The sequence below is a fragment of the Gorilla gorilla genome, chromosome 6, assembly GCF_029281585.2.
Source record: "Gorilla gorilla gorilla isolate KB3781 chromosome 6, NHGRI_mGorGor1-v2.1_pri, whole genome shotgun sequence".
NCBI classification, from domain to species: Eukaryota; Metazoa; Chordata; class Mammalia; order Primates; family Hominidae; genus Gorilla; species Gorilla gorilla.
In genome coordinates this window covers 80318042-80344914 of record NC_073230.2, presented here as the reverse complement: position 1 = coordinate 80344914, position 26873 = coordinate 80318042, and the positions used below count along the sequence as shown (strand labels likewise).

Sequence of the window (26873 nt, the reverse complement as noted above, 5' to 3'; positions counted from 1 at the left end):
CCGGGCGCGGTGGCTCGCGCCTGTAATCCCAGCACTTTGGGAGGCCGAGGTGGGTGGATCACGAGGTCAGGAGATCGAGACCATCCTGGCTAACACGGTGAAACCCCATCTCTACTAAAAATACAAAAATTAGCCGGGTGTGGTGGCGGGCGCCTGTAGTCGCAGCTACTCAGGAGTCTGAGGTAGGAGAATGGCGTGAACCCGGGAGATGGAGCTTGCAGTGAGCCGAGATTGTGCCACTGCACTCCAGCCTAGGCAACAGAGTGAGACTCCATCTCAAACAAAAAAATAAATAAATAAAAATAGAAAAATTAGCCAGGCATGGTGGCAGGCACCTGTAATCCCAGCTACTCGGGAAGCTGAGACAGGAGAATCACTTGAATCCAGGAGGAGGAGGATGCAGTGAGCCGAGATCATGCCACTGCACTCCAGCCTGGGCAACAAATCGAGACACTATCTCAAAAAAACAAAAAAAAAAAAAGAAAGAAAAGAAAAGAAACATCTCGGATGGAGAAAGATGAAGGCTTGGGGCAGGCGGCACAGCCAGTGGCACTACAATCTCAAAGAAGGCAGTCAACCCCCAAAGGGAGTGCCAACTACCTTGGCCACGAAACCACAGAACACAGCAGCACCCATTGATTGAGAAATGAGCCCAGCCACTATGGAGAACCATATGGAGGTCCCTTGGAAAAATAAAAATAGAACTAACTACCATAGGATATAGCAATTCCACTGAGTATGGACTCAAAAAAAAAAGGGGGAATCAATATATCAAAGAGATATTTGCACTCCCTTGTTTATTGCAGCACTATTCACAACTGTCAAGGTATGGAATCAACCTAAGTACTCATTAATGGATGAATGGATAATGAAAATATGTCATATACATACAGTGGAATATTATTCAGCCCTGAAAATGATGAAATCGTGTCATTTGCAGCAACACGGATGGAACTGACATACATTATTTTAAGTGAAATCAACCAAGCACAAAAAGGCAAATACTGCCTGGTCTCACTCATATTTGGGAGTTAAAAACATGAACCTCATGAAGACAGAGAGTAGACTAGTGATTACCAGGTGCCAGGAAGGGAAAAAGGGAGGGAGGAATGGTGAAGAAAAAAAGAATATAAATGTATTTGTTACTACCGAGCTGTACACTTAAAATGGTAAAGACAGTAAATTATATATGTATTACCTCAATATTTTTTTCTTTTTGAGATGGAGTCTTACTCCGTCACCCAGGCCGAAAAGCAGTGGCACAATCTCGGCTCGCTGCAACCTCTGCCTCCCCAGTTCAAGCAATTCTCTTGCCTCAGTCTCTTGAGTAGCTGGGATTATAGGGACGTGCCACCATGCCCTGCTAATTTTTGTATTCTCTGAAGAGACAGGGTTTCACCATGTTGGCCAGGCTGGTCTCGAACTCCCGACCTCAGGTGATCCACCCGTCTCAGCCTCCCGAAGTGCTGGGATTACAGGCATGAGCCACCACGCCCAGCCAATGCATTCCCTCAATTTTTTTAGTTTTTAAAGAAATCTACTAGAAGCCAGGAATTTATCAGACATCTCATTGAATAAACTAATTTAATCGTCACAACAGCCTTATGACAACTCAACATTTTTACAGATGCAGATATGGGAACTAGGGGTGATATCTGCCAAGATCTCCAAGAAATGTTTCACAGATATGAAGACTTTAAAGCTTTTGTCATGAGAAAATGACTAGAAAAGTACTTCAAAACAAGGGTGTTGAACCATGCACAGTGGCTCACACCTGTAGTCCCAACTACTTGGGAGGCTGAGGTGGGAGGATCACTTGAGCCTAAGAGTCCAAAGCTACACTGAGCTATGACTGTGCCAGGGCACTCCAGCCTGGGCAACAGAGCAAGACCTCATCTCTATAAATAAATAAATAAACAAAATAAATACATAAATAAAATATATTAAGAAAATGAAAATGAAAATATATCATTAAGAAAATGAAAAGGAGTCTGGGAACAGTGGCTTACACCTGTAATCCCAGTGCTTTGGGAGGCTGAGGCAGGAGGATCACTTGAGCCCAGGGATTGGAGTCTGCAGTGAGCTATGATTGCACCACTGCACTCCTGGGCAGTGAGCCTGGGCAACAGAGCAAGAGGAAAGAAAAGAAGGAAAAGAGAGAGAGAGAGACAGAGAGAGAGAGAGAGAGGAAGGAAGGAAGGGAGGGAGGGAAGAAGGAAGGGAGGCAGGGAGGGGAAGGGAAGGAAGGCAAAGAATGGAGGAAGGAAGGAAGGAAGGAAGGAAGGACATCTCATGTGAATAAACGAATTTAATTGTCACAACAGCCTTATGACAACTCAACATTTTTACAGATGTATTGCTTGAAGGAAGGGAAAGGAAAGGCAGGGCAGGGCATCAACCATCTCAATGGCTCATTAGACTCACCCACTCAGCTTTTGAAAAAAAAAATGTGTATATTCCCAAGTCACATCCCACCTCATATCTACAAAATGTGAACCTCCAGCTTGAGGAATCTGGAAATTAGTACTTTTTCCGAAGTTCCCCAAGTAAATATGTAGCTCCATCAGGCATGGGAAGCCCTAGCCTGCTCTATGCCCTTATCTTTGGTAGGTGTTCAAGCTACAGGCACGGTGTGTGTCCAAGTTAAGAATGAATTTTTTTTTTTTTTTGAGACGGAGTTTCACTCTTGTTGCCCAGGCTGGAGTGCAATGGCACGATCTCAGCTCACCGCAACCTCTGCCTCCCAGGTTCAAGGGATTCTGCTGCCTCAGCCTCCCCAGTAGCTGGGATTACAGGCATGCACCACCATGCCTGGCTAATTTTGTATTTTTAGTAGAGACAGGGTTTCTCCATGTTGGACAAGCTGGTCTTGAACTCCCAACTTCAGGTGATCTGCCTGCCTCAGCCTCCCAAAGTGCTGGGATTACAGGCATGAGCCACTGAGCCCAGCCAAGAATGAAATTTTTAAAAGTTCTCACTCCAGGAAAAGTGAGGAATATTGAATTGTGTCCTCTGTTATAAGGCCATAATTCAGACAAGCCACCTACTTCCTACTCTACTTAATTAGAATAAAAGAAGTCTGCAGTACTTATTTAAATCTCCAGAGAATGATGTACTCTAGGTTTTCAGGATGTGTTATTTATAGAAGCACCAAATTCTCCAGGTTCTACAAAAAGTAGAAAATCATTAGTATCTTATGGAAACAGGCTCTGTCTTCAGAGGTAGCAATAGTAGGCAACAAAAAAGGAAAAAAATAAATAAATAGAAGAAAAAAGAATTTTAAAAAAAGAAGAGGCTGGGCGCAGTGGCTCACACCTGTAATCCAGCACTTTGGGAGGCTGAGGCGGGCTAACTGCTTGAGCCCAGGAGTTGGAGACCAGCCCGGGCAACATGACGAAACCCTCTCTCTAATAAAAATACAAAAATTAGCCAGGCATGGTGGTGCACATCCGTGGTCCCAGCTACTGTGGCGGCTAAGGCACAAGAATTGCTTGAGCCCGGGAGGTTGGGGGTGCAGTGAGCCGAGATCATGCCACTGCACTCCAGCCTGGGCAACGGAGTGAGACCCTGTCTCCAAAAGAAAAATAAGAACAGGCTCTATTAAATGTGTTCTTGTCTCTGCTGCTAAAAGACCTGGAACAGCACGATATAAGGAACTCTGGTGCTAGGGTTCAGAGACTGGTTATGATGAGCAATGTCAGATAACCGTCATCCACGGGGAGGGAGCCATTACACACCAGCCACTCTTGCATTTCCAATATAAACTCAACGCTCGGTGGTTTAGGACAACTGTCAGAAACTTGGATGAAAGACAACTGAAATTCTTAGCCAACCTAACCCCCACTGCAATAGTCAGGCTGTTATCACAGTCTACCCATGGCATATAAATCCAAGACTTTCCCAAAAAAATTCATTACCCACTTCTATATATAAAATCTTCATTACGGTGCTGGATACTTTAAGAAAGAGCTTAATAAATGTTAGCTATTGTGGCTGGGCGCAGTGGCTCACGCCTGTAATCCCAGCACTTTGGGAGGCCGAGGCGGGTGGATCATGAGGTCAGGAGATTGAGACCATCCTGGCTAAGACAGTGAAACCCCATCTCTACTAAAAATACAAAAAATTAGCCGGGCATGGTGGCGGGCGCCTGTAGTCCCAGCTACTCAGGAGGCTGAGGCAGGAGAATGGCATGAACCCGGGAGGCGGAGCTTGCAGTGAGCTGAGATCGTGCCACCGCACTCCAGCCTGGGCGACAGAGCGAGACTCTGTCTCCAAAAATACATAAATAAATAAATAAATGTTGGCTATTGTTACATTTATTACGGTTAGCATGACTATCATCATCAAAAACAGCTTATCAAGCACAAGGATACTGACCTCATGTTCCAACTGGTTATTGCTGTACAACAAACCACCCAAAAAGTGGCTTAAAACAATGACTGTACTTATTTTCCTCATGGATCTGCGATTTGAGCGAGGCTTGGGGTGGGAACAGCCTGTCTCTGCCCAACTTGGTATCAGCTGGGGAGGCTGGAAAGATGGAGTGAGCCTTGCTCACTCATGTGTCTGGCTCCTGCGCTGAACAGACACAAACAGCTGGAAGCCGGAACAGCCAGGGGTCCCTAGGCATTTCTCTCTGTCTCTTTCTCTCTCTCTCTCCACATGGTCCCTCCAGTATGGGGGCTTCAGCGAAGCCAGTATGGTGGCACACGGCTTCAAAGATACATGTCCCTGAAGAGCACCCTCAGGCAGAGGCTCTCTCACCCTTTTTGATCCAGCCTCTGAAGTCATGGAACATTATTTCCACTGAATTCGATCACTAGAAGCAAGTCACTGAGGCCAGCTCATCATCAACAAGAGGGGAATTAAACTCTACCGTTTGATGGGGAAAGTGTCAAATTTGCAGATACATTTTTATTTTTTTATTTTTTATTTTTATTTTATTTTATTACTATTATTTTTTGAGACGGAGTCTCCCTTTGTCACCCAGGCTGGAGTGCAGTGGCACCATCTTGGTTTACTGCAAGTTCCGCCTTGTGGGTTCAAGCGATTCTCCTGCCTCAGCCTCCTGAGTAGCTGGGACTACAGGCGCCCGCCACCACGACTGGCTAATTTTTGTATTTTTAGTAGAGACTGGGTTTCACCATGTTGGCCAGGCTGGTCTCAAACTCCTGACCTCAAATGATCCACCGGCCTTGGCCTCCCACAGTGCTGGAATTACCGTACCAGGGATTACGACTCCTGGCCTGTAGATACATTTTTAAACCACCACACCTAGGACAATTGTTTCCTATTCCTCTAGATTGAATTTTTCATGGCTTCCCAAGGTGCAACTCTGACCAGTCCTCACCAGCCATTGTTTACATGAAAACAGACTCTTTCCATCATCGACTCTACCTTTCTGATCCATAAAATTATAGAACCTGAACACCCTTCCTATCTTGTCTAGATTTTACAGGGCAGAAAACTGAGGCCCGGAAAGGCCAAATGTCTTGCTCCAAAGAGCAGTATTGGTAGTAACTGCCACCACGGCGATGTCAATAACATCATTCATCAACATTCTCCTATTACAGGCGTTCTTCCAGGTATGCTACAAATATCACGTTACACCGTCCTTATCATATTTATAGGAGTAGCTATTGTTTTCCAGATGAGTAAACTGAGGCTCATTGATGTTAGGTGATTTTTTCCAAAGCCCCAGCTTTGGCTTGGCTTTGTAAAGTAGCCAAAGGGAAGTTTGAGATTCCTTCTGTCTAACTCCAAAGCCCTTGCTTCGTCCATTGTCTGAAACCCCTGGAGATCAGCTGACTAGGAAGGTTGCTGGCAGGGCCAGGGCTGTATCTCTGGCTCGTCTGGAAGTCAATGCTGTCAAACTTTCTCTATGGAAGGTTAGCTTTCCAACAGAATTATCCCTGAGAAATACCTGTGAACTTACTCTCTAATGAAAATGTGAACTGGCCGTGGCTCACACCTGTAATCCTAGCACTTTGGGAGGCCGAGGCAGGTGGATCACCTGAGGTCAGGAGTTCGAGACCAGCCTGACCAACATGGTGAGACCCCGTCTCTACTAAAAATACAAAAATTAGCTGGGCATGGTGGCAGGCACCTGTAATCCTAGCTACTCAGGAGGCTGAGGCAGGAGAATCACTTGAACCTGGGAGGCAGAGGTTGCACTGAGCAGAGATTGCACCATTGCACTCCAGCCTGGGCAACAAGAGCGAAACTGTATCTCAGAAAAAAAAAAGAAAGAAAATGTGAACCATTAACATTAGAGCCTATCTCATGGGGAAGAGGAAAAGTGGATCAGGATCCCCCGGGGCTGCGGATTTTCAGAAGGCCCTGAAGAAAGGGCTGGAGCACCAAGCAATGATGCTAACTAGGGGAGAGGGACTACAGATCAGTGACTAACTGCAGTTTTGCTAAGCTGAGATCTTGTAAAGAGGATGAGGATGAAGACATTAGACCAGTCTACTCCGCCCCTTGGGTCTGCATATACAAGACCCTTTCTTTTACTGTAAAAGAAAAAGTGTTTAATTCAAGCCACCCATTTGTAACTACTTTTTGGCTTTTGTTGTCCCTCCAAACTGCTTTCTGCAAGTAAACGCAGCCCAAGGATGCTTTTATCTTCCCGAGTGTTCACCTACAGCTAATGAAAAAAAAGAAAAAGCTCTTGAAAAGATATTTCGTGAGATTTGTGTATTTTATTAGTCATTTTATCCCCTTGTTTCAAGTCTCCTGGAATCAGTTCAATTGCAGGAAGACGGGTAGGCAGGCAGAAAAAAAAAAATTAAAGTGGATTTTAGAACGACACGGCAAATTAGCAAAGTTTTTAACATCATTAAAGAGCTCTTAAATATTCTTCCCCGAACTCCATTTTTATCTTGTGAATGCATTTCAGTAATTGCTCTAAAGGAAATTGTGGAACTTTGGCACAAATATAAATGTTTGCATGATTTAAAATTCGGTGGCAGCAAAAATCATGATTTTTTTAATTGCTAATGCTTAAACTAACCTTTTCAGTTTGTCTCATCTTGAAAAATGCCAGTTCCTTTCAGTAGAAACTGTAACAAAGACAATGCATATATTATTTAGTTGTTTATAATTGCAAACAACTTAGCCATATTTCAATACTTATCCCTCAGCTCCAAGAAGCAGCGTTAAGTAGGGGATGATTATAATCATTCCATCATCCTGTAAATAGAGTACTAGTACACTGAGAAACAAGGCTATTTTCTTTTCTTTTTTCTTTTTTTTTGAGATGGAGTCTTGCTCTGTCGCCCAGGCTGGAGTGAGTGGCGCGATCTCGGCTCACTGCAAGCTCTGCCTCCCGGGTTCACGTCATTCTCCTGCCTCAGCCTCCCAAGTAGCTGGGACTACAGGCGCCTGCCACCACGCCTGACTAATTTTTTGTATTTTTAGTAGAGACAGGGTTTCACCATGTTAGCCAGGATGGTCTCGATCTCCTGACTTCATGATCTGCCCACCTCGGCCTCCCAAAGTGCTGGGACTACAGGCCTGAGCCACCGCGCCCAGCCAAGGCTATTTTCTTAAATCCAATAGCAGGTCAAGCACAGAAGCTGACCTAGAAATAGGTGGCATCCAATCCAACCATCTCACCGTCCCCCCACTTATTGTTTAAGATCAATCAATATTTGCTGATCACATGAATCAAGGGCAGAAAAGGAGAGTAGACAGCCTGGCCTGTCACTTAGGTAGTTACCTAACTGAATTAGTCCATAAATAACACTAGCTGCTATAACAGATAAGCTCCAAAATCTCAATGGCTGAACACAATGGTCCCACGCAGGAGATAGCAGGAGATGGCTGGAGAGCACAGTATTCTGCTCCACTTAGTCACTCAGGGACCAGGATGCTTTTTTTTTTTTTTTTTGAAGACAGGGTCTCACTGTGTTGCCCAGGCTGGAGTGCAGTGGTGTGATCATGGCACACTGCTCCCACTTCAACCTCCCACGTAGCTGGGACTACAGGCACACACTACCATGCCTGGCTAGGATCATTCCATCTTATATGCCACCAAGAGATGAACTCCAAGGCCATCGTTGAAAAGTAAAGAGAGAAGGCTGTAATCCCAGCACTTTGGGAGTCCGAGGTAGGCGGATCACGAGGTCAGGAGATCGAGACCATCCTGACTAACACAGTGAAACCCCGTCTCTACTAAAAATACAAAAAATTAGCCAGGCGTGGTGGCGGGCACCTGTAGTCCCAGCTACTTGGGAGGCTGAGGCAGGAGAATGGCATGCACCTGGGAGGCGGAGCTTGCAGTGAGCCGAGATCGCACCACTGCACTCCAGCCTGGGACACAGCAAAACTCCATCTCCAAAAAAAAAAAAAAAAAGAAAAAGAAAAAAAAGAGAGAGAAGGCATGAAGGACCCCGTAGGAGTTCTGGTGGGCCAAGCCTGGTCATAGCAAACATCACTTCCGTCTACCTCTCATTGCCCTGAACTCAATCACATGGCCCTATCTAACTGCAGGGGAGCTGAAGATTAGCTCTGTGCCCAAGAGGAAAAAAAAAAATCCCTGGTGAACACAGCATTGCCTCTGCCACCCTAACTAGAGACCACGGTAGTTCTATGCCGCTTGATATTGACCTCTCTAATCCAGACCCTAGTATAATAGGTACCATAAGAAAAAAACATGCTCTTTCCCTTCCAGGAACTCCAAACTAAAATTCTACACTGCACACTCAAACCTAGGTCTGTGGCACAGATCAGGATGGTGAACAGGAATGAGAAGGGTGCCCTGGAATCAAAGGAGTTACCTTCTCGACGCACGAGAACTGCATCAGCCATTTGTATCAGCTTCCGAGAAGCGTGTGCCTAAGCAATGACACACAACCTCTGAGGGCCCCTCCTCCAGCCCCTGACACACTTTCAGGGCCTAGGACCTCAGCTGGAAGGTGAAGCTCCTATGCAAGGCTTAGCATCCATTCAAAAATGACTGTCCCAAGATTACACTAGATCTTGCCCAATTAAAGCCACCATGATACAAACACAATGGATGTGCAATCATAGGAAGGACACAGGGCAGAAGTCAAGGAACAAAACTTGCCTGAGGTTTGCTGAGAGTCGCCCAAATGAAGAAGAAATTAACAACGTGCACTTGTCAGCATTCCTGTTTTGTTGTGCTAATTTCCTTGCAAATATAAGCAAAGCCTTTTAATTAACTTAATATCAATTTCACTTTTCTCACATTTTGTTCTAATTATGGGCTGGATTTACAGCTCGCACAGCATAATTTAGAGTCCTGGAATTAACAGCTTTACAACTTTACACACAAGTGACTACTAACCTGGGTGAAGGAGGGTTCCCTGCAACCATCCTGATCCTAGTTGCCAGCATCCCTGTGCTCACCCCAGCACACGTTTCGCCCCCCCTACAGTCCTGGACCCAGCCACCAACCAAGCAAGACTCAATCCCACACCCAGGAGGCAGTGAGTACCAACTTCGCAAAGGAGACTCAGAATAGAGCAGCTGGTAGGTGTCTCTGGACAATTTGTTTATTTCCCTTAGTTTCATCTTCCTCACATGTAAAACAGAGATAATAGTATAAATAGGTTTGATGTCGAATTAAGTTAACACAAAATACTTGATATGTGGTTGATGTTCAATAGAAATAGCTGTGTATTAGCCAGGCGTGGTGGTGCATGCTTGTTGTCCCAGCTACTCAGGAGGCTGAGGCAGGAGGACTGCTTGAGCTCTGAGTTTGAGAGCGTCCCGGGCAACACAGCAAGACTCCGTCTCCAGAAAAAGATAGTTTATAAAATTAGCACGGCATGTTGGCATGTACCTGGAGTTCCAGCCACTTGGGAGGCTTGAGCCCAGGAGTTCGAGGCTGCAGTGAGCTATGATGGTGCCACTGCACTCCAGCCTGGGAGACAGAGCAAGACCTTGTCTCAAAACAACAACAACAACAACAACAAAATCAAATAGTTGTGTATGGTTAACTATGGTATATATATATATATACACCATAATACTGTATTTCATCAAATCTTAAGATGCCTTCAACTATAAGATACACCATTTTTATGTACCCCTGAGGGGTAAAAAGTACGCTACCAATTAAATGATGACATGTCACTGATCATAAGATAACTCCCAATTTCAGAGATGTAAAAATGTCTTCACAGACAAAATACAATTATGTATGTATGTTTGAATGCCCACAGCCTTCAGTATTCTAGTTAATTGAATTTCTAGTTGGCCAAGAATCTTGCTAAATTTTAATATTCAATGGAATGTATTAGGGGTAGAGAGGGCATGGTAGACACTGCGGATTCACAATGCAAATGCTGTTCCCATTCTCCTTCTCTTTTGCTACCACTGTACTTATTTTCTCTGGAAAGCAACTATTCTCTTCAAGCAAAGTTGGTCATCAGACTATGTCCTGGCTCACATGTAGGAGCCTACCAGGTAGACTTCTGGAAAACATTTTCTTTCCTGAGTAAACAATAAGAGCAGATGTGGCCACTGCTACAGGAAACCCTACCTGGTACAAAGATGCAATGGCTGGAACTGTGGCAGCCATCTTGTAATCATGAGGAAAAGACCAAAAGAAATATAATGACATGAGCTATGACACTATGATGCCAAAACAGTGCTAGCTACCACTACTTCTGGACTTGTGAAGTGAGAACAAATTACTTGCTGACAAATTAATTCCTAAATGACACAGAGAGGGGTTTTTAAAAAATGAATGAAACCCATTCTCTTGGAAACTACTGGGCTGGCCATGACAACAACTCATTTTGAGGAAAGACAGAGATGAACAAGGGCTAAAAGAAGATCCACTGAAAGTACCCTAAGAGGTGAGAAGAAAGGACATTTAATTCTGACAAGGTGGTCAGGGGAGGTTACAGGGAATGAAGGGCTTTTGAAATGGTCCTTGGAGAGGCCTGGTGCAGTGGCTCATGCATGTAATCTCAGCACTTTGGGAGGCCAAGGCAGTGGATCATGAAGTCAGGAGTTTGAGACCAGCCTAGCCAACATAGTGAAACCTCATCTCTACTAAAAATACAAAAAATTAGCCGGGTGTGGTGGTGCACTCTTGTAGTCCCAGCTACCCGGGAGGCTGAGGCAGGAGAATTGATGGAACCTGGGAGGTGGAGGTTGTGGTGAGCTGAGATCATGCCACTGCACTCCAGCCTGGACGACAGAGTGAGACTCCGTCTAAAAAAAAAAAGAAAAAAGAAATGGTCCTTGGAGAATGCATGAGATTTTAATAGGATGAATGTGATGGTTAATACTGAGTGTCAATCTGATTGGATTGAAGGATGCAAAATATTAATCCTGGGTGTGTCTGTGAGGGTGTTGTCAAAAGAGATTAACATTCGAGTCAGTGGGCTGGGGAAGGCAGATCCACCCTTAATTCGGATGGGCACCATCTAATCAGCTGCCAGCTGAATATAAAGCAGGCAGAAAAACATGAAAAGTTAGACTGGTCTAGCTTCCCAGCCTACTTCTTTCTCCCGTGCTGGATGCTTCCAGCCCTCAAACATCGGACTCCAAGTTCTTCAGTTTGGGGACTTGGACAGGCTCTCCTTGCTCCTGAAACTTGCAGACAAGCCTACTGTGGGACCTTGTGATTGTGTAAGTTAATACTTAACAAACTCATATATATATATAATCTGTCCCTCTAAAGAACCCTGACTAAATACAATGAGGGAAAGAGATGTTATTCATAATCTGAGAGTTAAAGGACCCTACAATCATACCGGTCTCATTTTACACATGCATAAACTTTGGTCCCTAGAAATAAAGTAAAGCTAGAACCCTGGTCTCCCGAACCCAAATTCATGCTCTTTCACCAGGGAAGTACAGCACCTAACAAGCTGTGTGTAACTACAGGACATTCCTCAGTAAACACTAATCACACAATTAGCCTCCCTTGTGTCCGAGGCTAGGATGGAAGAAGTCCTTCTGGAACCCTGTTCCCCATTAACTGTCAACACGCTCGTGTGTTGGTGTCTGAACGTGGTCGCCTGTGATTACGGCAGCAGTTTATTACTCATGCATGGCAAAGCTGAGACTCTGCAGTTAGCAATGACAGGGACATGATTAAAAGGGAAAACTTCTCTATCAGTGGCTCAGCCGATTGTCATCCACATGTCAGAGCAGTCTAAAGACCGGTGAGCAGCAATCACTAGGGGACAGGAAGATCTTTTAGCCCCAGTGAGTCCTGCATTTATTCTAAGTGCTGTGGAAGGGAGGATGGCGGCGAGGGTGGGAGGGAGAAGGGAGGGAAGGCAGTGAGCACTCCCTCTCCCTGGACTTCTTCCCAGGGGCCACATGGGCACCATATCTCCAGACTGCACTGCTAAGCGGGAGATAATTAATCTGCTTCTTTGTGGTCCCCTCCCCCTTCATCCTTCAAGCCAAAAGCCACCCATGGAGAGTTGGCTTCCCTGTAATTCTGGATTCCATCTCTTGTCCCTAAAGGAGCTGCTAGGAAGTCAGGTCTTGCCCCTGCAACATGATCTCTGAATCCAGAAGGAGTGAGAGGACCCAAGACTGGCACTGGCCTCAGCACATCCCAGCGGACTCAGTTGTTGCAGCAGTCACAGCTGTGACAATCCCAGTAAGAAGTAGGCTGCGGTGGTGGCACCTGGGGAGGAACAAATCTGTGTGTCATTTGAGATCAGCAGTCACTCAGGGCGTGGGGAGCTGAGGAGACTGAATCTGGAGTCAGGCCACTCCATCCACCCGTCTCCACCGCCTCCCAAAGGATCCCTCCAGCCCAGCACAGCCCACCTCCTCTTTGGCTCAGGGAGGTATAGAAAATGGAAAGGGACAGAAATATTCCTTTAAAAAAAAACCCATACGGGCCCCGTACGGTGGCTCGCGCCTGTAATCCCAGCACTTTGGGAGGCCAAGGCTGACGGAGCACTTGAGGTCAGGAGTTCGAGACCACCCTGGCCAAGATGGTGAAAACCAGTGACTACTAAAAACACAAAAATTAGCGGGGTGTGGTGGCGGCCGCCTGTAATCCCAGCTACTCAGGAGGCTGAGGCAGGAGAATCATTTGAACCCAGGAGGTGAAGGTTATAGTGAGCCAAGATTGTGCCACTGCACTCCGGCCTGGGCAACGAGTGAGACTCCTTCTCAAAAAATAAAAATAAAAAAATTAAGAAACCCGTATGAACTTTATAAAATTAATCAGGGAAGAAGAGAGGGGAGAAATGAAAATAAACCAAGCTTGCAGCACATTCTGCGTTCATCACTAGGTCAGCTTGTTCTCTGACCTGCTTGCTCATGGTTGTTTGCTACCAATTGTCCTAGAATCATGTAGACCCTATTTTTTATCTATTTATTGTGATGATTATAAATTTTAGAAGCAGGGTCTCACTCTGTCACCCAGGCTGGAATGCAGTGGCACAATCATACCTCACTGTAGTCTCAAACTCCTGGGCTCAAAAGAGATCCTCCCACCTCAGCCTCCTGAGTAGCTGGGACTCCAGGTGTGCACCACCATGCCCAGCTAGGTTTTTAGTTCTGTTGTAGCAATGGAGTCTCGCTTTGTTGCCAGGCTGCGATCCTATTACAAGATTATAATTCCCCTTAACTGCTCCATGGATAACAAGGTAAACATGAAGCGTTCAGTTTTCCCTTTGAGACACTCTTTCAGGTCCTGCACACCAGCGAAACTGCTGACATCGGCTGGCCTGAAGAACCCAAGAAGCTGACTCACCAAAGAATGCAGTTTCCACATCCTGACAATTTCATCCCTCTTATGCTGACCAATCCATGACCCCAATTCTCCAGCCCCTTGTCCTCCATGATCCCCTTAAAAACCCCAGCCCAAGATGGGCACAGTGGCTCACACCTGTATTCCCAGCATTTTGGGAGGCCGAGGTGGGCAAATCACGAAGTCAGGAGATCAAGACCATCCTGGCTAACATGGTGAAACCCCATCTCTACTAAAAATACAAAAAATTAGCCTGGCATGGTGGCATGCACCTGTAGTCCCAGCTACTTGGGAGGCTGAGGCAGGAGAATTGCTTGAGTCCAGGAGGCAGAGGTTGCAGTGAGCTGAAATCGTGCCACTGCACTCCAGCCTGTGAAAGAGAGAGACTCCATCAAAAACCAAACAAAACCCCAGCCCAGAACTCCTTCAGGAGTCTCCTCCCATCTCCTCACTCTGTGCCCTGCAATCATTAAACTCTTTCTCTGCCACAAACCCTACTGTCTCGGTGTAACTGGTCAGTTACTGAGCAGTGGGCATATGAACCTATTGGTCCTGTAACACTTTTGGGACTTGACGTATACCTGGTAACATTACAAATGTATCCTTCCAATTAGATAACAATGTCTAGATAGGTGTGACCTCTTGTACTCTTAGCATCTAAGCTGCCTCTTGCAGCAAGGAAGAGCTCACTAATGGATGTGAACAGCCAATAATAATGATGATTATCAGGTTCTGGACATGCTGAGGGCCCAGCTAAGACCTGAGCTTGCATCCTATGGCACCAACGCCTGCCATGGTGGGACGTTCCCCAGGAATAAGCTGATCCACCCTCGGGGGTTGCTGGTGGATGCCACAGATGACGAGGAGGTAAGGATACTCGAGGAGCTGACAACGGGATTTCTGACGGACTCACCAGGCCAGATATGGAAGGACAGGAGCACAGGGAGCTAGAAACAGTGGTAGGGTTGGGGGCTGGACCTCAACAAGGTGTAAGAGAAGTCGGAGCCTGAGAGAGGGCTCAGGTCAGAGATCCCCAAAGCTATACCAGATTTTCCAAATGCAGCAATTCCAGATGTTGACTCTTAGTTCTGGATGTGATCGTGGAGTCACAGAGGGAGTAAATGACATGCAACTAAAATCACTCTGAGGTTCAGAGGGTGGGCTGAGTCCTGAACTCAGAGGAATGGCAGGGCCAGCCACGCCAGCAACACCAGCTCTCTATACCCACTGCTGCACTCTTTTTTTTTTTTAAATAGAGATGGGGTCTCACTATGTTGCCCAGGCTGGTCTCGAGCTCCCAGGCTCAAGTGATCCTTCCACCTTAGCCTCCCGAAGTGTTGGGATTACAGGCGTGAGCCACCGCGCCCTGCCCTACTGCTGCATTCCAACCCACTCTCCCAATCATCCCCAGATGCACTAAGCCGCAACATGACATCACATTAGGTCAACATAGTGACATGGTCACATAATGGCTCCCCAAGCCTACGCAATTAAGTCCAAACCAACCTAGGATCCAAAACTTGGCCCAGTCCAGCCTCCACCCAGTCCTCCTAACAAACTCCCCTCCACCAAGGAGCTCCCACACCTCCTCACTTACATGTCCCCACACACTCTTCTGCTCATGCCATTCCCTTGCCAGGAATCCCGCAGATTCGTAGTTCTGGCTCTGACCACTTCTCAAGGGCATCCATTTCTTTTCTTTCTTTCTTTTTTTTTTTTTTTTGAGACAGAGTCTCGCTCTGGAGTGTAGTGGTGGGATCTCATCTCACTTCAACCTCCACCTCCTGAGTTCAGTGATTCTCCTGCCTCAGCCTCCCAAGTAACTGGGATGACGGGTGCCCGCCACCACACCCGGCTAATTTTTGTACTTTTAGTAGAGATGGGGTTTCGCTGTGTTGGCCAGGCTAGTCTTGAACTCCTGACCTCAAAGAATCCACCCACCTCGGCCTCCCAAAGTGCTGGGATTACAGGCGTGAGCCACTGCACTCGGCCAAGAGCATCCATTTCTTCTGACTTGCTTTCACACCTTCCACAAGGTGGTCTCACTACCTCGCACCTATCGTGCATGCATGAAAATTTCTAAGTGTTCTTGTTTAAATTCAGCACTCACCGGCTAAACACCTACCGTGCACCAGTTCAAGCCTCCCTACTTCCAGGCTCAGTGTAACATTCCTTTTTCTTTTTTTTTTGAGACAGAGTCTCGCCCTGTCGCCCAGGCTACAATGCAGTGGCACAATCTCGGCCCATGGCAACCTCCGTCTCCCAGGTTCAAGTGATTCTCCTGCCTCAGCCTCCCAAGTAGCTGGGATTACAGGTATGTGCCACCAAGCCCAGCTAATTTTTGTATTTTTAGTAGAGAAAAAATTTCACCATGTTGGCCAGGCTAGTCTTGAACTCCTGACCTCAAGTGATCCACCCGCTTAGGCCTCCCAAAGTGCTGGGATTACAGGCGTGAGCCACCGCACCCAGCCAGTCTAATATTCTTTAGGGACCTGGCACATCCCTGGTAAAGCCACAAAGATATCTTCCCACTATTCCACAATGCCTAAGTAAGCATGATCTCTGCACCTCATTGTACTCTTAGCATCTAGTCTACGCCTCGTGGCAAGGAAGTGCTCACTAACGGATATGAATGACCATCGTGTTCTGTAATTGGGTTTGTCAGAGACAGGCTGCCATTTCTTCTCCTAGGCATTAAAAGCCATCAGCCAAAGGCACCGTCATTATAAGTAAGAGGAGGAGCAGGGGATGGCAGGAGAAGGAAGAAGGAAATGGAGTCTGGCTCAGATAAACACATGGAAGAGAGAAGGATCCAAAAGTAGTCCGAAGAGTCCAAGAAAGTTATAAGGAAAAGGACCTCCTCTCACCTCGTCTGAGATTCACAAAGCAAATAACAATGACCATACTCTACTATGAAACATTGCTAGCTGTCCATGCATCCATTCAAGAAATATCTCCTGAGGGCCCCGCATAGTGGCTCATTCCTGTAATCCCAGCACTCTGGGAGGCTGAGGCAAGAGGATCACTTGAGGTCAGGAGTTCAAGACAGGGCTGGCCAACATGGTGAAACCCCATCTCTACTAAACACACACACACACACACACACACACACACACACACACACACACAAAGAGCCAAATGTGGTGGCTCATGCCTGAAATCCCAGCACTTTGGGAGACTGAGGCAGGAGGATCACTTGAGGTCAGGAGTTCAAGACCAGGCTGGCCAATATGGTGAAACCCTGTCTCTACTAAAAATACACACACACACACACACACACACAAATAGCCAGACGTGGTGGCGCATACCTGTAATCCCAGCTACCAAGCAGGCTGAGGCAGGAGGATCACTTGAACCCGTGAGGCAGAGTTTGCAGTGAGCCGAGATCATGCCACTGTACTCCAGCCTGGGTAACAGAGCAAGACTCTGTTTCAAAAAAAAAAAAAAAGAAAGAAAGAAAGAAAGAAAAAGAAACATCTCCTGAGTACCTACCATGGCCCAGGGCTGCTCTAAGTGTCTCGGGAATATGATGGGAAACAGCACGCATGGCCCTTCCCATAAGTAGTTTGTATTCTCACAACTGCCGTGTGTTGGGTTTCATGCTTATGCTATACATTGTGAATTTCAAGTCATCCTGACATATGACAGTCCCATTTTACACTTAAAAAGTGAAGGAACTTGCCCAAGGTCACAGAGGTAATAAGTGACAGTGGAAATCAAACCCAGTCTGTCTTTTTTTTCTTTTTTCTTTTTTTTTTGAGACAGAGTCTTGCTCTGTCGCCCAGGCTCCCAGGCTACGGTGCAATGGCACAATCTCGGTTCACTGCAACCTCCGCTTCTCAGGTTCAAGTGATTCTCCTGCCTCAGCCCCCCAAGTAGCTGGGATTACAGGCGCTCGCCACCATGCCTGGCTATTTTTTGTATTTTTAGTAGAGATGGGGTTTCACCATGTTGGCCAGGCTGGTCTTGAACTCCTGATCTCATGATCCACCTGCCCCGGTCTCCCAAAGTGCTGGGATTACAGGCGTGAGTCACCACGCCTGGCCCTGACTGTCCTTTTAATACACTGATTTTGGGGTTTTTTTTTAAAGAGTTTGGGTCTTGCTCTGTCACCCAGGATGGATGGAGTGCAGTGGTGCAATCATGGCTCACTGCAGCCTCGAACTCTTAGGCTCAAGCGTTCCTCCCACCTCAGCCTCTCGAGTAGCTGGGACCATGGGCATGCACCACAATGTCTGGCTAATTTTTTATTTTTTGTAGAGAGAAGGTCTTGCTATGTTGCCCAAGCTAGTCTCAAACTCCTGGTCTCAAGCCATCCTTCCACCTCAGCCTCCCAAAGTGCTGGGATTACAGCCGTGAGCCACTGTGCCTGGTTCTTCTTATATATTCTTAAAGACTCGCAGGTCACCTAATCGTAGGTTGTTTCTTCGCTGGCCTTGGGCTTGGGTGTGCTCACGTTCCAACTTCCTGTGGTCACTCTTAGCTCTAAGTAATTACCGAGCTTTCTTCCTTTCCACAAAGGACACTCCAGATTTGGCAACTAGCAAAGGTCAGGGGGGTTGGGTTTCTTCAGCAAGAATGACACTGGCTGCCTCTCCTGCTACCTCTGGGCTGGGCAGGTGGCAGCTGCCCCCACTGGCAGGGTGCCCATCACACTCACCTGCCAACACAGATGTGCCTGCATCTGAGGGCTGTCCAAGAACAGGACTCCCTATTTCTTCAGGAGGGGCCAACTGCAACCAGACACCATGAGTCCTTGGAGGTAAAGGGAGTGGGTGTCCTCCAGCACCCTGGCCCTGGTCCTAGGACCCAGCCTTCCATAACCCAGGGCCCGCACCCGTCCTCAATCCCTGTGGAATGTCTGCGTGCAGCAAATGAAGGCTTGAACTGCCCTGGTTTCCTTCTGATGTTCCCTGCAGCAACTGATTTTAATATGCACATGTGCCCTCTCCCTTCGCTCCTTCCTGCAGGAAATGGTGGTACCGTCCAGCGTCTGTGGGCTGCAAGAAAGAAGAAATATAACACCAGACCACCTCTTGCATTAATGAACAGAGATGCTTTCCAAATGCCATCCCTCTCTTTTTGTTTTTGGTTTTGGTGTGTGTTTGTTTGTTTATTTTTAAGACAGAGTCTCGCTCTGTCTCCCTGGCTGGAGTGCAGGGGAGCAATCTCTGCTCACTGCAGCCTCTGCCTTCCAGGTTCAAGCAAATTATCTTGCCTCAACCTCTTGAGTAGCTGGGATTACAGATGCCCATCACCACGCCTGGCTAATTTTTCTATTTTTAGTAGAGACGGGGTTTCACCATGTTGGCCAGGCTGGTCTGGAACTCCTGACCTCAAGTGATCTGCCCGCCAGGGCCTCCCAAAGTGCTGGGATTACAGGCGTGAGCCACCGTGCCTGGCCACCATTCCTCTCTTTCTGACTCCACCTTGGAGACCTGTGAGAGCAAATCTCTTCCTCTCTCTGTGCCAACTCACTTTCCTTGCCTAGGGAGTTCTGTTGGGTGGGTTGTGGTGTGCTGGGGCTATATAGGAGCGTTTTGGTTTCCTATCGCTCAGACTCCAACTTCAAGTGCCTGAGTGGCTTGGGGGCAGGACTGGAAGAGGTAATTTTGACTTCTCTCCATTTCTACAAAGATTTTCAATTTCTTTAAGCAACTCCACTTCTATTCAATATCCTTCTGAAATCTAAATTTGGTAACTAAGTTGAATCGATTGCATTTCTTCTTATGACAGAGCTGCCCTGGGCTCACAGGGATACAGCTGTGCTGTGCGTCCTGCGTGGGGACTCTGAGGAGAGGAGAGGGTGTCTCTAAGGCTTTGAGCCTGCGAGGGGCAAGTGAAGCTCCAGACCCCTCCATCTCTTTCCCCTTACTTATTAGGAAAGTGCTGGACTCCTGGGAGGAAGTACCCTGGTATTCCTGAATCTGGCTCTGCCCTTCCCTAGCTGTGTCACCCTGGAAAAGTCACATAGTATCTCTGTTTCTCACCTTTCTCACCTCTAAAATGAGAGAAATAAGTAACTTCCTCAGAAAGTGACAGAAACATGATAGAAAGCCAAAAATCACATAAAGAAGAATTCTAACAAGAAATCCGTCTGTCCCTAGGTCCACTTTCTTTTTTATTTTATTTATTTATTTGAGACCAAATCTTGCTCCGTCTCCCAGGCTGGAGTGCAGTGGTGCAATCTCAGCTCACTGCAACCTCCGCCTCCCAGGCTCAAGTGATTCTCCTGCCTCAGCCTCCAGAATAGCTGGGATTACAGGCACCAGCCACCACGCCCTGCTACTTTTTGTATTTTTTTGTAGAGACAGGGTTTCGCCATGTTGGCCAGACTGGTCTGGAACTCCTGGGCCCAAGTGATCCACCCACCTCGGCCTCCCAAAGTGCTGGGATTACGGGCATGAGCCACTGTGCCTGACCACTAGGTCCACTTTCCTAATGCTTGTACAAAGCCTACAGGCAATCATGTAAAATTTCTTTAACATGGTATTGTCTCCTGTATAATTGTTTTAGATTTTCCATATTTTCTACAATAAATATGAATTAATTTTATATACAAAAAAAGAATATGCTGTTGACCCCTTGAACAACAAGGGTCTGAACTGCGTGGGTCCACCTGTACAGATTTTTTTCTTCCTCTGCCACCCCTGAGACTGCAAGACCCACCCTTCCTCCTCCTCCTCACCTACTCAATGTGAAGATGACCAGGATGAAGACCTTTACAACAATCCACTTCTACTCAATTAATAGTAAATATATTTTCTCTTCCACATGATTTTTTTTTTCTTTTGAGCCAGAAGGCTGGAGAGCAGTGGCACAATCATAGCTCACTGTAGCCTCGAACTCCTAGGCTCAAAACATCCTCCCACCTCAGCCTCCTGAAGAGCTGGGACCACAGGTGTGCACCACCATGCCCAGCTGATTTTTGTAAAGATGAGGTCTTGCTGTGTTGCCCAGGTTGGTCTAAAATTCCTGGCCTCAACTGATCTTCTCACCTCAGCTTCCCATAGTACAGGGATTACAGGCATGAGCCAATGCGCCCAGCCCATACAATTTTCTTAATAATATTTCCTTTTCTTTAGCTTACTTTCTATAAGAATATAGTGTATCATACACACAAGATAGAAAATAAGTGTTAATCAACTGCTTATGTTACCAGTAAGCCTTCTGGTCAAGAGCAGGCTATTAATAGTTAAGTTTTGGGGGAGTCAAAAATTATACTTGGATTTTTGACTGTGCAAGCGTTGGCATCCCTAATCTCTGCATTGTTTCAAGGCTTAACTATAAAGCCATATTCATGTTATGAAATCATACATTTAACGAAAACACGCTGAAACTTGCCTATTCCTAACCTGGCTCACTTCCGAGGGCCTCGAAGGATCTCGTTCCCTTCAGTCAGGAAGGGGAAGACTAGACGAGCCTCAAGATGGCGCAGGCAAGATGGCTTCCTCACACTGTCTCTCTAGCTGAGTCCTCCCAGCCCCCACCCCTCTCCACATCCATCCAACCCAACCCAGACTTTACAGCCTTGAGGTTATTTCCTATCTGGCCATCATTTACCTCCTCAAACTAGCTCCCAACAACTTGATCAACCAATAAACCTTAAGTGCCCCATTAAGTGCAACGGGCTGTGGTGTGCTGAGGGATGGGGGTAGTATTAAAAGTCCAAAATGGCCGGGCGCGGTGGCTCACGCCTGTAATCCCAGCACCTTGGGAGGCCGAGGCGGGCGGATCACGAGGTCAGGAGATCGAGACCATCCTGGCGAACACGGTGAAACCCCGTCTCTACTAAAAATACAAAAAATTAGCCGGGCGTGGTGGCGGGCGCCTGTAGTCCCAGCTACTCGGGAGGCTGAGGCAGGAGAATGGCGTGAACCCAGGAGGCGGAGCTTGCAGTGAGCCGAGATCGCGCCACTGCGCTCCAGCCTGGGAGACAGAGCGAGACTCCGTCTCAAAAAAAAAAAAAAAAAAAAAAAAGTCAAAAATATTATTCCAGCCCTTAAAAGGCCTATCAAGGCGCTGTGGCTCACACCTCTAATCCCAGCACTTTGGGAGGCCAAGGCCGGGGGTGGGGCGCAGGGTGAAAGGGGGGTGAAAAAGGGGTGGGGGTGGGGATCACTTGAAACCAGCCCTGGCAACATAGCAGAACCCCATCTCTACAAAAAATACAAAAATTAGCTAGGCATGGTGGCATGTACTTGTAGTCCCTGCTACTAGGGAGGCTGAGATGGGAGGATCACTTGAGCCTGGGAAGTAGAGGTTGCAATGAGCTATAATTGCATCACTGCACTCCAGCCTGAGTGACAGAGTGAGACTCTGACTCAAAAAAAAAAGAAGCCTACAGGCAGGGCACGGTGGCTTACACCTGTAATCCCAGCACTTTGGGAGGCCGAAATAGGCGGATCACTTGAGGTCAGGAACTCAACACCAGCCTGACCAACATGGCAAAACCCCGTCTCTACTAAAAACACAAAAATTAGCCGGGCATGGTGGCGGGTGCCTGTAGTCCCAGCTACTCGGGAGCTGAGGCAGGAAAGTCACTTGAACCCAGGAAGCGGAGACTGCAGCGAGCGGAGATCGCAGCGAGCGGAGATCGCACCACTGCACTCCAGCCTGGCGACACAGCGAGACTCCATCTCAAAAAAAAAGAAGAGGAAGCCAGGAGGAGGTAAAGCCCTCCATAAATCCCACCTGCTTGGACTTCACAGGAGTCCACGGGAAAGATTTAAGAAACTTGAGCAACCTTTAAAATGCCTGGCTCCCACTCTGTACCAAGTGGCTTTGGCCCTCTTACATGCACAGTGCACTGGCTCTAGCAGCCTCTCCATTAATTCCAAGGGAATAAAGAACATTAAGGTCAAGGTTTCCTTCTCCACCCTCGGGAGCAATGAATGAAGACTGGCTGCAGAGCAAGGGAGAACGTGTCTCCCCAGGCACTAGGAGCCCTTTGCCTTCAAGGAGCAGCCTCCCACTGCAGCAGGCGGAGGGCATCAACAGATGGGACATGCATTACCCAAAACAAGCACCGGCAGAGGATGAAGGTGCTTGAGGGGCCAGGTGGAGAGAGAGGAAGAGCCCCCTATATTTCACAATTTTTCCCTGCTCTTTTTCTGCAGGCTTCATGTCACTGCAAATGACACTAGGCAGTCAGGATGATAACATCTGCCTAGTCGCAGCTTGCATTCTTAGCTTGCCCAGGAAAAGCTCTCAACTTGGCCTTGCCACCAACTTGCAAGTCAGGAAAACTCAGCCTTCCCACCCCACAGCACCTGACTCCACCAGTCCGGGAACTGTTTACAGGGCAGAAGGCCACAGAGAAGGAAGCCAGATGCCAGTTGATCTGAAGCAAGCTCTCAGCTTAAGTCCCCAAAATGAGCTGGCTTTGGAGGTTGGATGGGTTTTCTACCTTTACTCTGCTTGATGTAGGCAGCAGAGTGTCGGGCAGTGGGTTGAGGGCCCTGTCCCAAGTTTGTTAGAGAGGCAAATTCTCAGGCTTCACCTGAGACCTGGGCGGGAGGCCCAGAAATCTGTCTTAAAGGGCTCTTCAGTGATTCTGATGCACATGCTGAAGATCAAGACACTGGTGCAGGAGCTAAGAACCTCCATTCTGGAGCCTGACATTCCAGGTTCGATTCCCAGCTCTGACACTCACTAGCTGGGTGACTGTGAGCAAGTTGTTCAGGCGGGTGTCAGAGCACCCATCTCGCAAGTCATTGTAAAGATTCAGTGGGTTCACGTATGTCTGTGGCAAGTAGAAAGTAGCCTCCTCACCTCCCTTCACCTAGTTTTTTCATTTCTCAACTGGGGATGGGTGGAGCCTCTCTGGACAGATGTGTACAGTGAGATAATGCACTTGTAATGTCTCTGCACACATTTGGCACACAGCAAGAATTCCAACAGTTATTATTATAGAATTTTATTATTCCTATGAGGGAAGTTAGGGTACAGCTATATAATATTTAATGCTCCTAATTTAAACTAATACTGGGGCCAGGCATGGTGGCTCACGCCTGTCATCCCAACACTTTGGGAGGCCCAGGCAGGAGGATTGCTTGAAGCCAGGAATTCGAGACCAGCCTGGACAACCTAGCAAGACCCTGTGTCTACAAAAAATTAAAAAATTAGCAGTGCATGGTGATGCACACTTGTAGACCCAGCTACTTGGGAGGCTGAGGCCAGAGAATGACTTGAGCCCAGGAGTTTGAAGCTTCAGTGAGCTATGATTGCACCACTGCACTCCAGCCAGGGTGACAGAGCGAGAAGACCCTGTCTCAAAAAAAAAAGAAAAAAAAACATAAAACAAAGAAACTGATACTAAAATAACCTGTGTCCCTGAGAAAAGCCTGATGAAGGAAACCAGGTTATCCTTTGAAGTTCCTATGGGTATGTCTACGGCAGGAATCTATCCCAAATTATAAGGCCACCCCGTAAGTTTCTGATTCCTCCAGAAATGAACTATGGGTTTTTGTCGCATTCTGTGCCATATTTCTGACACCTGAGAGAAGAGCTTCTGCATAACTTCCGTGGGCTACCCTGACAGTCAGCCCATATACCCTGCAAGTTCAAGGCATCTCCTGGATATCTGTCAGATGGCTTCGAGAAGACCGCAGCGTCCTTTCACCTGCTCAGAGATCTGACCACCCCTCTCCCTCCATCCCATCCCTCCGCCAGTACCCAGCAGGGACCTTTGGTGAGCCTGAAAAGAACCATTTGCCATCCTCCTTCTCCCTGCCCCTTGCCACCACAGTGAAGACAGTTGAGATCCTCCAATGTGAGAAGGTATATGTCTGTATTTGCAATTCCACATATTTCTGTTTTCAACAAACCTAATACTCCTTTCACTTAGGGGAAAACCATGGATAGAAGTTTGTGCCTAAGAGGTCAAGCGCACAGGCTCTGTGGTCAACCAGACACAGGGTTCTGATTCCAAACTCTATTATTATTCCGATTACAGAGGTTTGAGGCGCAGTTATATCTTATTTAACACAGGGCAACTTAGTTAACCTCCCCTCACTTAGTCTTCTCATTTCCCCTCTGGGGATGGGTGGAGCCTCGCTGGACAGATGTGAACATAAAGTGAGATAATGTACTTGTAATGTCTTTGCACGCATCTGGCACAGAGCAAGAATTCCATCAGTTATTATTATCACGATCTTCGTGATTATCTGCAGTTCGTTTGAACACATGAGTTACAAGCTCAGAAAGGGAGGAGGTAGTCTGTACCTAAGTACGTATCTGCCTTGGATAACCCCACGCATCCTGGAAACCTGCCTGTACTCAGGTAGGTAACACTCACTCTGACGTTGGGGACAGCTAGTGTCCAATGACCTGGCCCAGGTGTGACAAGAGCACATAAAAAGTCTCCCTCTTCTCCTGAAGTACTGAGCACAACATTTTAGATGGGACAGATTCTGACAATTGTCACTAATGGGATGCCACATCTCTCTTTGCTACATTCTGGAAACTTCGCAGGCCCACCCTGAGCTTTAACAATCGCCCCTCCGCAGCCCCCAAGGAAAAACACAGGCGGCAGGAAAGGAGGAGTCCTCATTCTTAGCTGAGCAGCTCGCCTCATAGACAGATGACATATTCCTCCCATATACTACCTAAGCGCATTAGCTCCGCGACCTGGGGCCTTGACTTTGTCTGCAGACATCTAAGCCCTCCAATCTCCCAGGCTCCCTACTGGTACCCCACCAAACGCTGGGCTCTAAGACTATTTTCCTCCTACACGTCTGCCCGGGCGCCTCCAGTCCCATTTGGCCGCTCCACTAGTTTCTGCGCTCGGGCTGGAGTCGTCAGGGAATGATTTCCAGTCCGCACGCGGGGACCGGGAGCCAACTGTACTGACATGTTTCCAAGATAAAACCAGATTTGCAGGTGGGGCACAGAAAAGAATCAGGCAAGTTGTTCTTTCCAGCAGCCCCGGCCATCTGCCCGAAACGGGGCAGGAAGGGTAAGAAGGAGCGCGCGGGAGCCAGGATGTGCCGGCTCCCAGGCACAGGGCGCAGCGCGCAGGGACCCTGGGGCTCACCCTGTGCCCGGCCCGTCCGCGCCGAGCCCCGGAGGCGCCGGCGTGCGTCCTTACCATTCAGCTGCCGGTACACGATGTCCTCCAGCAGCGACAGGCGCTTCAGGACCGCATCCTGGATGGGGCTGGCGCTGTGCGCGCTGAGGTTGGCCACCTCGGCGCGCGGCCGGATCTCGTGGAAGGCGTCTCCGCTGCGCACCGCGATGGGCCGGCACTTGGCCAGGAAGAGCACGAAGCCGGCTACCGCGATCAAGTTCAACACCAACAGCACTTTGACTCTTCTCAGTGAAGCCATCAAACAGCCCGGCCGGCCCTCGCCCCGGACCCGCGCCCCCTCGGGCTCCGGCGAGGCGCGGGGCAGCCAGGGGCCGTGCAAGCCTCACACACCAGACGGCCGGCAGGGATCCAAGCCCCTGCTCGTCCCACCTCAAGGATGCTCGGGCGGCGGAGACGGCTAGGAGGTCGGGTTGGTAGTGGGGGGAACGGAATCGCTCACATGGAAGTCCTCGCTCTGCAGAAGTGCTCCCCGAGACGCCTGCTCAGTCCACGGCGCACGGCCCCTTCCAGGCGTCTCCACGAAAGGCCAGGGACTTGGGGGTTTCTCTTCTGCACCAGCAAGTGGTTCGCCTCTGGACCTCTAGCCGCTGGCGCCGCGGACTCCGAGGCCGGCAGGCGGGGCTGCCCGGGAGGCGCAGAGTGAGCGGCGCGCAGGTGCCGGGCTCAGGGATCGCCGCCCGCCCACGGCGGAGCGCGCCGCGCCTGGGGCCGCACAGCCTCCACCCTGGCCCGCAGGCGGCCGTCGCGGCGCGCCACCCGCGCTCTTCAGCGGAAGACCCGCTCCCCCGGGCGGGCGCCTTTGTTCCGCTCACCGACCCGCTCCATCGCGCCGGGCAGAGGGGAAGCCCGCTCGGGGCGCCCGCATCCTCCAGGCTCCGCAGTCACGCTCAAGTCTCAATTACTCTCAAAGTGGGGGCAGCACTAGGGGGCGGGCGCCGGGCCGAGCGCTACGTCCTCTCCGCCCCCCGCGCGGGGTCCACCCCACCCCGCCGGCAAACTCACCAGCGCGCACAGCGCCGCCGGCTCCCGGACACGTTCCAAGCCCCCAAACCGCGCCGAGAGCCTTCGGGGCCTTCA

The 26873-nt window shown here is 48.4% G+C and overlaps 1 protein-coding gene across 2 annotated transcripts in view; it reads right to left on the bottom strand.

Annotated features, from left to right (window-relative positions):
• GALNT17 (polypeptide N-acetylgalactosaminyltransferase 17) overlaps positions 1–26482 on the bottom strand; it is a 584160-nt gene extending 557678 nt beyond the window's left edge. Inside the window, exon 1 of one of the 2 annotated variants that reach the window (XM_055392683.2) lies at positions 25797–26482. In XM_055392683.2, the coding sequence (XP_055248658.1) occupies positions 25797–26034 (238 nt within the window). In that variant the 5' untranslated portion in view covers positions 26035–26482. The remainder of the gene's footprint in view (positions 1–25796) is intronic. The other variant, XM_004045535.5, reaches the window with a different exon arrangement.
• Between the last annotated feature and the right edge of the window lie 391 nt (positions 26483–26873).